Raw genomic sequence first — 12,303 nt, 5'->3', positions numbered from 1 at the left:
CCACATAATCTGAGAGAAATCTGAGGTTGTCCCGGCGTGGCTGTGAATCACGGCCTCAGAATCCAAGTCCCCCGCTTCCATTGACAGAGTGAATCACGGCCCCGCCAGAAGACACTTCCCTGGCCTCATGCAACCCTTTTGACTTGGTGGATCACAGCCTTACTAAAATTCTGAATCACGGCTTCGCCAAAAGACATTCTGCCCCTTCGCTTCTTCGAACCCTTCGACAGAGAACCACGGCCTCGCTAAACTTGCATTTCGATGTTGCCTGCCCAGTCCATGGAGGGGCACGCGAGCCTGGGCGCCGCACCTTATCCCACCTGCGAGCTGAAGTGGGCAGCCAATGGCCGACGACGTCAACGTCACTGGTGCGCATCTTTCAGCTCCCATCTTCCAAGTCCCCCATGTCTCCCGTGTCTCCATCCTTGGTCTCACAACCTTAAGTGCACCCTTGTCTCATTGCGTCAGTGGATCTTTCCCACCCGCGATCAAGAATTCGGTCCTTGATCGACCCCGCCTTGTGCGGCCTCCTGCCGTGTGTGACGATGTGTTGCGCAGCTATATAAGGATGTCGTGGGGGACGTCTTGTTAGGTTCTTGTCTTCTCTCGTCATCATACCTGAAACCTGTACATTCATCTCCAATATCCTCCTTACTGAAATACCTCAATTCCACCGTTCATCTCTTCAATCATCATCATGGATTTGCTCAACAAGGTCACCGGAGGCGGAAGCAACAACGCCGACCAGAACCAGAACCAGAACCAAGAGTCCGGCAGCGGCGGCGGTTTCATGGACAAGCTCAACGGCATGGCCGGCGGCGGTGCCCAGGGCGAGAAGAACGAGGATGGCCTCGACAAGGGTAAATCCCCCACAAACGCTCGATGCTGAATCAGTGCTAATGTGCTTCCAGCCGTCGACTACGTGCAGGAAAAGTTCCTCGGACAGGGCGACCAGAGCAACGAGAGCGCCGCTGAGCAGGCCAAGGACGAGGCCATCTCGGACTTTATCCGCGACAAGTACAAGGAGACGACGGGCAAGGAGTTCTTTGTCGATGATAAGGACAAGAAGTTTGGTGCCTAAACTTGAGGCTTATGGATTGTACGATTAGCTATGACGAAACCTGTATGAACCTGGTCTGCGGGACCCTTTTGATGACACTTGCTAGCTTGCCATGCTAAGGAGCACCAGTGGGTGTCAATTGGATACCAAAGTGATGCTGATTGATGATTGATACGCATTGAGACCCATTTCTTATCAAGGTGCATGGGTAAGTTCCAGGGTTCTACGATCCACGCGGACGTACAGAAACTTGAGACACCAGGACGGCTGCGCCCAGTTAAGTCAATAAAGAGTAACGTACATGTATAGCGAGTGCACCGGACAAGCGAGTGCACCACTATACTGTACTGCCAAAAATAGCCTACCCTAGACTTCCTAACTTTTTCTATAAAATAGCTATAAATATAAAAAAAGTATTTTTATAAACCTAATATTTTAAGAAATCTTAGGATAATTTTTTTAGATTTTTAAAAAAGTCCCTTTATAGAGAACTAGCTAAGTATACAGTGCGAATAAGCTTATTTCTAAACTACCTTATAAAGGATTTCCTTAGAATTTTTTAGAGAATTATATAAGATTATATAATATATAAATAGTATTTTACTAAAATCTTACTAAATTTAAGTAAGATCTCAAATTTTAAGGTATTTTTTAATTTTCTCTTTTTAGGTAAAAATATAAGTAGTGCACTCGCTTGTCCGGTGCACTCGCTATACATGTACGTTATTCACTTTATAGCCTAATTATGAGTTAAATAAGAGATAAAAAAAAATATGAAACATTATCATAAATTGAACATTTTAGATTTAGGGACGCGTTAGAAACCAGAGATCGTTGACTCTGCGTCACAACAGCCCGGTTCAGTGACCGTCGCGTGCGCCAACTCTGCAAACAGAGGGGATCTCAATGAATTCAGCAATTCATTCTTGGCAATATCGTCCTGCCATTTCAGAAATCACGTGCTCTTTCGTCCGATCTCAGGCCTCATGCAAGCTATTTAAGGTCATGCTACGGAGTATTTGGTTGAAGCAAACGGGAGAACGGTCACGCCCGGGGGTGTCACCCTGGTCGAGGAATAAACGAGACAGCAGAAGATTAAGAGGGTTAGTTACCTTGCTCCCCTTAGGCATAATAATTAACTAAAAATATATTATAGTAAAGGTAACGCTTTAGACCTTCTTTGATTATTCTTATTATACTCATTTATTATCTTTAGGGGAGAATAGGCTAAAGGATTTATCTGAGCGTCTCTCTTTTTCCTCGACCTGGGTGGGTGTCTAGGTGCTTGGCCACAGCCCCGCAATACCGCAAACATAACCAACACAAGAGATGGAAGAGCCAAATGCAGCAGGTCAATTCAGACCCTGGTTAATAGCTGTTCGGCCATTACTTAGATGGGATCTATCTTTTGAGAGGCACGGCAACAAAAGGATGATAGCGGTGAGGCTGTGCTGACGTGGTCGCTTAAAGAACTCGGCTGACACGGCACTAGGCAACTAACACTTCGACTCATCACCATCATCATCAACAGCAAATATGCCTCGTCCCGACAGCAGTGCGATTGTAGGCGAGCTGCGACAGACAGACAGCGCAAGTAAACGCCAGGACGCTATCCGCCAATTCACCAAGGCTCTCCGTCGCGGAGACCGCTTCCAGCCGACATGGGATGCCGTTGGCGGAGCTGCTGGGCTCGCCCAGTTGATGGCCGAGTTCAGCGTCAAGGACGTGCGTACAATGTGCAAGGCTCTGGGACGTACAGCCTCGGCTGAGAAGGCAAGACCTGAGAGGCGCAAGGCTCTTGGGGAGCTTGTGGAACTGCTCTGCGATGGGGGCGAGGATGATCGTCCACTGAGGGAGTTCTATCAGAACATTGTGCCAGCGTGTACCATGGAAGTGGTTGAGGAGTGGGAGAATAAACGACATGTCGAATGGACGTCGCCGCAGCAGAAGAGACTGTCCCTTGGACACCGCGAGCAACATGAGAAGAAGTTCCTCGAAGACATCTTTTCTCGCGGCAAGGAATTGACATTTTTGTCGCAGAGGAGACTGTTCTGCGGTAATATGGCCTTTAGTGAGGAAATTTTAAACACGCTCCTCGCCAAAGAGGGAGATATCCGAGTTCCTCAAGACTTTGTTGACGAGTTGGTCATGCCGCTGCTCAAACGCCTGCTCAAGAGGAGATTCGATCACGAATCGCGACAGAAGTATCTCCATCTCGTGGTGCGGTGCATTCAGAAGCACAAGAAGGTTATATCGAATCAGCTCAACCTCTTCCACGTTGTCGGGCCTGTTCAGTATACAATCGACCGATGGTACGAGGCGCCCATGGACAGCGACGTCAAGGAACGGTTCAAGAGCGACTTGATACAGCTTATTGAGCTATCTCCCGCAAACCAGCGACGGGATGGCGTAGACTCGCTCCGCGATGTCATGGTCATCTCTAAGAAGCTCGACAACGAGGCGAAATATGAGCTCCTCCGCCTACTCTTCCTCCACGCGAAAGGATACAACAAGATCGATATCGACGACGGATCAGACTCTGGACTTGATCGACTGAACAAATTGACTGCCGAAAAAGGCCTTTGGCCCGCCGGTTTGTTCTTGGCTGTTGACTCAAAGAAGGCAATGCAGCTGTTTGAGAGACTGGACAAGGCCCACCCAAGCAGTGACTTCCTGAGCCCCGGACCCGACCACTCGGTCATTGCGCAGCGTCAGAGGCCTGACATTAGCACCTTTGCGGACGTCGAGGTTGCCAGGGCGCTGTTCATCCGCATGTCCAAGACCGAGAATGAGCACGAAGGCTGGCTTGAACGTACCCGCGCACTTATCCATGAACGGAGGGTGAACTCTCAGCAGGCTCGGGAGCCAGGACTTCGCGCGTTTTGGGCCATGTCAGCGCTGAATCTATGTGTCGCCGCCATTGACATTGAAATGTTGGGGGACACTGTTCTTTGGGCACGCCGTTTTACCAAGGACACTTTGGCGTGCAAGGAGTTGTATGGCCCCAAGGTGTTCAACACGAAAGAAATAGCAGCTCTCTTGGCTGCCATGCCAGCGAAACGCATAAAAAACCCAGAAACCGCTATATCATTCACGTCGTCAGTGGTGAAGGAAGATATCGTGCGTGCAAACCGGATCCTCATCAACCTCCTAGAGACGGCAACCAAGGCAGTTGGAGAACCCGGCTTCCAGCGCCGGGACTGGGATAACGTGATCGGCCTCTTGAGAGTTGTGGCCGACAAGAGATTCGACAACGTGAAAGGTTTCTTGAAAAAGCTCAAAAAGTGCACGGCGGCTGAGTTCGCAAAGTGCGAGACAGTCATGGTTGAGACGGTTTGGAAGCCGACCATGGACACTCTTATCGAGGCAGAGGCCATCGTTCGCAACCCGACATCTGATGCCCTCCGTGACGCACCTCACTCTTCAGCCCTCATCGGGCGGTCTCGCAAGTTTGAAGCCTCAGGCCTCTTTGCCTATAAGAAGCTGGCATATACGGCCATCTCTCCTGCGCAGCTAGCATACCTCGCGAGATTTCTCCTAGACCAGATGCGGGCACGTCTGGGGTTGGAAGCGATGCGCGTGCACATGGGAGACATTGTTTCAGTTATTGAGAGCATTGCCAACTCTGACCAGCCAGCCTTAGCTTCCCCGTTCATCCGAGATCTTGTCCTTCACGATGAGGGCGCTGCTGAGAGTTCTGCATGGCATCGACAGCTCCTCAGCGTGGCCTTTCTTTCGTCTCTTCCGGCAAAGGCGGCAAAGGAGATCCTGCAAAACATGGGCGGCGCCATGACGGAGAGACTGCGGCAGCAGAACGAGATCTGGGACAAGAAGGAAGATACGGACGAGTCCAAAGAGGCTGAAGGGGAGGCCAAGAAGCCTCGAACTCCTTGGATCAAGGTTACGACAGTCAAGATGCTTGCTCAAATTCTTCAGAACAACCTCTTTATCAACGCCTCGTCGTCTTGCGACATTCTGATCGGTCTGCTCGCCGAGGCACGACATATTGATATCCGCATCACCATCACAAGCAGTCTAATCAGCGCCATGCAAGAACCAACCTGCCCTCCAGAGCTGCGTTCGCATATCCTAGACGCTCTCGAGAAGTACATTGTGCCTGTCGTCGCGGACCTCAACGAACGACGCTCTATGAGAGAAGAGGACTGGACCGCTGCCGAAGAGGATGGTGCCGCCTTGCCTGCTGTTAGTGAGGAAACCCCTCTGCTGGCGCTTCTAGTCGAGCAAGCCAACTCAGTCAAGCTCAACGAAGACGACAAGAGACGGCTTGCGCAACTCATCATGACGGCACTGGAGCAGTCGGCAGTCAACAACGCTCGCTGGATGAAGCTCTTCCTGGCAAAGAACAAATTTTACCTCGGCGAAGGTGAGGAACTCCCCAAGATGCCAGTCAACATCACAATGCTCTCTTCGATCTTTACCCAGCTCATGGCCTACATGCCACTCTCCGTTTTCGACATGATCCGCTCCGTGGTGTTCACCAACATCAATCCGACGCCAGCTATTAAGACCATCACAAAGTTAATCAAGAAGAACCGCGACCTCGTTAACTCCAAGCCCGGCAAGCATTGGATCGCGCAGTTCAACGATCAGGGCGTGGACGCGTTCAAGTTTGGGCTTTGGAGCGCCGTCCAGGCTCTGCAGAAGCCCAGCCATGAGACCCAGTCGAAGCTTGAGGAGGGCAAGGGGATCACGATCCATACTCTGGAGGACTTTTTGCTCGATGCTGTTGAGCTTCTTCTTCAAAAGGGCGAGGATGACTTGATTGAGAGAATCGTTCTGAGGCTGTGTGAGGACCGGTTCCGGAGCCGTGAATCTTGGACCAGCTGGCGCGAGAACTGCTATCCTCTTATTGAGCGAATCATTCTGAAGACGGATGAGGTCCGCGTCCGCCAGCGCAACGAGAAGAGCGAAGGAAAGGCGCCCGTCTTGCTGCCCAACTCGACCCTGATGAACATGGCCATCCTTCCAGTCCCCTTCCCCGGAGGGTCACCTGAAGAAGAAACCGAATTCATCTCAAAGCTCCGCCAGATGATAGAGACATTCGCTTCGCGTCGACGACCGTATCACAACGACTTTGCGCGTTTGAAGAACGACATCAACAGTTGGCCAGCCAGGAAGGAATTTGTTCGCTTCGCACTGAAGCTGGCCGAAGAGACCGGATACGACGTCGCTTCAGGCGAGGAGGCTGAGCCGGCAGACTACATGTGCTTTGAACTAGCGGAATACCTCCTCTCCAAGGCCGATAATCCGAAGGACAAGGACACCATTGTCGAGGCCAGGGAGCTGCTGGACAGGTGGGCGAATTGCGGTGACGAGGGTGTGAGAGAGCTGGGGATCAAGTCCCGAGAGCAGCTGAAGCGGCAGAGCAAGGGGGGTTGGTTCAAGCGGAAAGGAAGCGAAGAAGATTAGCTTGTTTACATGTCGTTGTGGTGTTTCACAACAGATTTGTTACATAGGTTGGATATAGCGAAACAGGGCCGCCTTCAGGACATTTGCCAAGATGTTGGAAATCCGAGACGAGCCAGGAGGCATAACGGAAGTCGGTAGTATAAATACGTGCCTTTTCTTCCATGAACGAGACTTTTTTTTCTCATCAACACCAACACCTTTAATTCTCTCGACAATTACCCTTCTATTCAATCTCCGCGGGCCGGATTCCTAATATCGTCAACATGAAGTTCCTCTCCATTGCCATTTCTCTCTTTGCCGCTACCTCTCTGGCGCAGAACGGGTAAGATCCATGTGACTTCTTCTTGTCAGCTTCGCTAATACTAGACACAGCTGCGGCTTCCCCGATGGCCCCGACTGCGAGTCCGTCGGCGTCGGCGCCAACGGGCTGGAGCAGTTTGTCGATCCTGACGGATGCTGTCTGTTGCCATTCCGCTGTGGCAACGTTGCTGGAGAACTGTGTGAGCGAGTGAGCGGTACCAGTGCCGGCAACAACGGTAACGGCAACGGAAATGGTAACGGAAACACAAACGGGAATGGCAACGGGAATGGCTTCAACTTTAGCTTCGGAAGAAACAGGAACAACCGCCGACGAGTGTCACGAATCTAGATGCCCATAATGTTTCATGCGGTGTGTTAAATCTAGAAGACGGCATTCGTTAGTCAACGGCTGCGGATCTACAGGGGAAAGTCGAGGCAGCTGGTCTGCACTTCTTGGAGGAGAAGATGGGAGGACGACAACTTAAGAATACCCAGGTTTGAAATCGAGATTACAACTCCTGACTTCAAATCATTTTGGAAATCTTCCTCTTCAATTGATTAAAACCATTTTTCTTTCTTCCACGTCGACCTCTGCAATGAGTAGAATCGGCCAGTGTCTCACGAGGCCTCGGCGTGGAGTTGTCTCCCAAGATGGCAGAAGTCTTAGACCAAAGAAGAGGGGGAAATCCCTAATTACTTCGCGGCGACTGGGACTAGATAGGTGACGAAAATTTCAAGCCAAAGGGCGTCATTGGGAATCTGCGAGCGAGGTGTTTGCCAAGCGACGATGAATTGGGGAGTGAACTTGGTTTCCCTCACTGTACTTTGAGGGGATCTAGAGATTGAACTGTCATAAAGGCTAAAGGTCAATGGCAATGGTTTACAATAAAAAGAACAACATATGCTTGGCGTCGTCTTGAGCCTCGAGGGAAAAGCGTTTGTGTTGGTGCTTCAGAACTCCAGGTGGTACGTACCTTGATGGCAGCCTCTGATCCCCGGCACTCAGTACAACCTCTTCTGCAGGCATTTGCACCCCCGTGTTTTTTTTTTTTTTTTTTTCATCTTTCGTCTGTGTGTGCATCACGTGAAGTTGCAATTGTGCATTTTCTCGCAAGCCGAACATGAGGAAGCCCTCACACGCTTGTGAAGTCCACGCAGCATCAAGCAACGGATCAAGGATCGACGTTTTGGGATAAATTCGATGAATGCCACAGGTTATTAGTAGTAGCTTTTCAGACTTGATTGCGGAAATCGACATAGGAGCTTTTGATTCTTTTGCCCAAGGAGCTCAGCTAGAGTGATGTCAAGATGGAGAGTTACACAGAGCATTCACGCACAGTGCATCCATCACCCTCCCTTAGAAACCAAGCGACAGTGTTGTTTCAGTTTGAATTGAACCTCAGATTTGACCTAAAATCAATCAATCTAGGCGAAGCACACAGCCCAGCTCACCTTCTCCAAGGCTACTGGGAAGCCCTCGATGTTAACTCGTATGCTTCTTATAAATACATACAATAGACAGATTCCATACTCCCTTTCTGTCCCTGTTACGAATGCTCAACTTTTTTTGTTCCCTCCTCTGTCCAAGTTGGCAGCAGATGCGTGTATATAGCTGCATGCCCAAGTTGAAAAAAAAAGCAAAGATCCCTTTGAACATATAATATCGTTCCTAAACCTCCTTCAACACAGTTCGTTATCCTCGTGATATCACCATCCAAGTGGGTACCACGCTTCGTGTTCATAGTTCCATGCGTATGGATATACCCGCCATACGGGTAGTAGCTGAGCCTCGGGCTGCTAGACGTGAGGTCCCAGGTGGGGAGGGAGTTGGTGGTGATAGGCGTGAGGGGGAAACCCGTGAGGGTAGGATGGGGCGGGCATGTACCGTGGGGGAGGCTGGTTGTTGTACTGCATGCTGTTGGTGGCGAATCCTCGCTGGAAGCCGTCGCCGTTGCCGCCGCGAAAGGGGGACATGCCGTGACCTCCTCGTCCGCCGTTGGGGTTGCCATACCCGTTTGAATTGCCTCGCCATGGCATGGCATGATTTCCCCCGGGAGCCCAGCCACCGCGAGGGTTTTGATTGCTCTGAATGTAGGATGCTTCGCCGTTGTAAAACTGTCGATCGCTCTCGGGAGAGGGAGGTCCCCCGTTGTGTCTACCCGTGTCAGAGTAGTCCCCTGATCCGTTCGAAGGACCTCCACCACCGCCGCGACGACCACCGCGTCCGGGTCCTCGTCTCCAGCGGTAGGGTCTCCGTGGGCCTCGAGGCTTGCGGTCGACCTGGAAATCAATCTTCTTGACGGGCTGCGTGACCATGATGTCGTCGACGATGCCGTACTTGAGCAGTTCCTCCTCATCCGTGGTCCAGACTTGAAAAACATTTTCCAGCTTCTCAATGTACTTGACCTCTGGCACCCAGGTTCTCACGTAGGCGCCGTTGCTGTCGTAGTCAAAGGCTTGCTTGACGGGGTTGAAGATGCGAGCGTCGCCACGGGGGTCGTTGCCCACACCCGCCACGTACTGCCAGTTGGCCCAGTTGGAAGACACATCGTAGTCGACGAGCATCATCTCGTACCATTCTGCTCCGTAGCGCCAGTCGATTCCGAGGTGCTTGGAGAAGAAGCTAGCAACGTTCTGTCGGGCTCGGTTGGAAGTGTACCCCGTGTGGTAGAGCTCTCGCTGCGAGGCGTCGATCAGGCCCATGCCGGTCGTACCTTCGAGGAATCTGTCAATGATTCTTCCCAGGTCCTCAGGCGAAGGATCCTGGTCAATAGCAGCCATCTTCTTGTCAGCCGTCTTCCACTTCTTCTCGTACTGACCAGTAGCCCCCTTGAAGCCCGAGACTCTGAAGAGCTGGGCACCAAACTTCATGGTGCACAACCGCATGTAGTCTCGCCACAACAACTCGAATCGTACAGCCTTGGTACCCTCGTTCTCTCCTCTGCCAAAGCCTCTAGACCGGACATAGGCCTGATCCGTGCCATCCTCAAGCTTCATCAGCTCCTCGTGGATGGAGCGAGCCGAGATGCAACCCAGAGCGAGGTACCCCGAGAGCTTGGTACTGTAATCGACTCCAAGAAGCCCGTTCCTAGTCTCTTGATACGTGCACATGCCACCAGTCTTGACGAGGTGTCGAACGCGTTCCCAAGCAAAGCTTTCACCGCCGTCAAAGGGGTGCGCAGACTTGGCGTCCTGGGGCAGTACAGGAGGGTTGGCGAGCATGTAGTCGATGGGCTGCAGGAGTCGACGCTCAAACTCTTCGTAGGTGTCCGGCACTTGGAAAGGAGCATCCTGGGGCGGGGTCCAAGGAGGGAGAGGAGGTAGGGAGCCGGCCTGGGGGCGGGGGAGGGACTGGCGAGGGCGCTCACGGAGGGGTTCTTGGGTCTTGCGGTATGAGGTGAAGACATCTGGGAGTTCCTTTGGGTTGCTCAGGCCTGTGTCACGGCTTTGTTTGCGTTAGCAGATCGTCGAGGGTATCCTGTGTGAGAAAAGGGTTAGGGCAACTCACTCATCGATAAAATACTTGTCATCCCGCCACAGCTTGAAGCCGACGCTCTTTTCAGAGCACACAGCAGAAACAGCATGCTGATCGTCGACTTCTTCGGATGACACATCTTCGGTCATCCAGACAGCATCAACAGGGTGGTGGTTGTCGTTTAGAGCTTGGATCAGTTGTCTCGCAACGTCGGAGAAGCTGCCAATACGCAACACCAGCCCGCTGCCCAGATCCTCCAGGCTGTCCTTTAGATCCCAGACTGACTCTGCGGTGAACTTTGCTCGGTGCGGACCACATCTCCAGAAGCGACCAACCTGACTTAAGGCCTGAGGGTAGGGGGATTTGTGGTTCTCGGTGAGGAAGCCAGAGACCTCGATCTGGTGGGGCGGAAGGATGTAGACGGGGAGAAGGTGAGTGAATCCATGGTCAGCGGTTGCCAGATGGTGAAGGATGGGGTTGTCGGTGGCTCTGAGGTCACGGCGGAGGAGGTAGACGAGAAGTTTACTCCCTGCCATGTTGGCGAGATTTGCAGTGAAGGGAGAATTGAGAAACGGAGCGATGGTGAAAATCGTATAGCGGTCCTCTTTTTTTTCGGATCCGATGAACAGACAGATCTCGGGAGGGGGAGGTAAGATATGCGATCTCCCACTAGGCGGGTTGTGCGGGAGGGGTCTGGACCTCTCTGTACCAGGATGTCTGGACTTGATGTACTAGGGTGGTGAGACTCGGGCCACTGGCTGCTCAGTCGGGTCTCGAGGTGGTGGTGGTGGGCGGCACTTGGTTGAAGCTGCTACAGCAGATGTTGAGGAGGAGGCTTTGTGCGGTGGGAGTTGAATAAGGGCTTGTACTTGGGGATGGTTGGATATCAGATGGACGGGCAGTGGGTCAGGGCCGGAGGAGGCTGGGTCAGGGGAACGTCCAAGTGAAGTGGTTGTGTCAAGGTATGTAGAGAGGCAGCCGGTAAACTTGTAGGTGAGCTAGAACTCGACTCAAGAGTTGACCGGTGTGTAAATGTCAAACGGGTCATGGATCCTTGCGTCTCTGGATCTCGCTACATTAGTGGCTCCAACGGTTCCTGGCTGAAGGCGAAACGAGACAACGTCGTCGATGGATGCGGGTTATCGGTAGATCGCCACAGGGCAGGGCAGGGTGTGCGTGTATGATGCGCTTGCAGCGTCCCCAGACGTCTTGCCTGTCTGCCGGCTCAGTATGGATCTCTAGCGCCAAGGCGAGTGGACTCTCTGGCGCCTCTTGAAGAGTGGATATGGTGATGGCATCAACAGGGCCGAGACAGAGAACTTGTGTCAACTGCTCAGGAGAGGGGATATTGAGGCTGAGACAGGCAGGGCTCTCGGGGCCAGTTGTGGTTTTGAGGCTACTGTTTCTGTAGGGATAGCGGGCGAGATGGTTGCCGAAGCAGACGATGATGTGCAATAAACGAGAAGAGATCTTGGAGGCGATGACGATGTTGACAACGATGGATGACGATGATGATGTTCTAGAGGGAGCTATGTTGCAGGGGGAACCTGCAGGCAGGAGGAGAGAGAAGAGAGACGGGACGTCCTTGGGCGATAGATGGCGAGCAGGTCTAGAAACCCGGAACTTGTTGCCCGTAGACAAGCAAGTGATGACGCCTTGGAAAAAACGGAGGGGGCGATGCCAACCGTTGGTTGTTTTCTTTTCACAGGCACTTATTCACTGGCAGCAAGATCAAGGCGAAATCGAGCAAACAGAACAGGAATTAAACAGTGACAATCAGGAGAAAATAAAAAAGAAAAGTAAAAGGGAAACAGAAATTCAGGAGGAGGAAAGGACCCTGATCGGCCCAGCCGGGGAACGACGGGCGTGCGCCATGTTGTCGTTTTTTTTTTTCTTCGTTCCTGTCTCTTTTTTTGCCTCTGCTGATTTTTGAGCGATTCCCACGACCCTACAACGAACCTCTAGATCGGACCAGACGCGGGAGGTTTAGCCTACAGGGGTAAGGTTCATGCGGATTCGCCTAAGCAGCAAGGACCCT

General features: G+C 52.0%; 4 protein-coding genes across 4 annotated transcripts; 3 read left to right on the top strand and 1 right to left on the bottom strand.

Moving 5' to 3' along the window:
- Positions 1 to 697: 697 nt before the first annotated feature.
- Positions 698 to 1,081, top strand: LRP88_04816 (uncharacterized protein; the record flags this gene model as incomplete). Its single annotated transcript, XM_083241382.1, has 2 exons — positions 698 to 860; positions 912 to 1,081. 2 exons carry the CDS (start codon positions 698 to 700, stop codon positions 1,079 to 1,081), a joined length of 333 nt encoding a protein of 110 aa, XP_083102530.1.
- A 1,515-nt stretch (positions 1,082 to 2,596) lies between these two features.
- On the top strand, positions 2,597 to 6,490 carry LRP88_04815 (uncharacterized protein; the record flags this gene model as incomplete). Its single annotated transcript, XM_083241381.1, has 1 exon — positions 2,597 to 6,490. The coding sequence occupies one exon, from the start codon at positions 2,597 to 2,599 to the stop codon at positions 6,488 to 6,490; it is 3,894 nt and encodes a 1,297-aa protein (XP_083102529.1).
- Positions 6,491 to 6,753: 263 nt separating this feature from the next.
- Positions 6,754 to 7,139, top strand: LRP88_04814 (uncharacterized protein; the record flags this gene model as incomplete). Its single annotated transcript, XM_083241380.1, has 2 exons — positions 6,754 to 6,812; positions 6,863 to 7,139. The coding sequence occupies 2 exons, from the start codon at positions 6,754 to 6,756 to the stop codon at positions 7,137 to 7,139; spliced, it is 336 nt and encodes a 111-aa protein (XP_083102528.1).
- Positions 7,140 to 8,587: 1,448 nt separating this feature from the next.
- Positions 8,588 to 10,801, bottom strand: LRP88_04813 (DASH-cryptochrome; the record flags this gene model as incomplete). Its single annotated transcript, XM_083241379.1, has 2 exons — positions 8,588 to 10,217; positions 10,299 to 10,801. The coding sequence occupies 2 exons, from the start codon at positions 10,799 to 10,801 to the stop codon at positions 8,588 to 8,590; spliced, it is 2,133 nt and encodes a 710-aa protein (XP_083102527.1).
- Between the last annotated feature and the right edge of the window lie 1,502 nt (positions 10,802 to 12,303).

The sequence above is a fragment of the Fusarium phalaenopsidis genome (genome assembly GCF_050370095.1).
Source record: "Fusarium phalaenopsidis strain FUZ10S chromosome Unknown contig_32292, whole genome shotgun sequence".
In the NCBI taxonomy this organism is placed as follows: domain Eukaryota; kingdom Fungi; phylum Ascomycota; class Sordariomycetes; order Hypocreales; family Nectriaceae; genus Fusarium; species Fusarium phalaenopsidis.
This window is presented reverse-complemented; position numbering and strand designations above follow the sequence as displayed.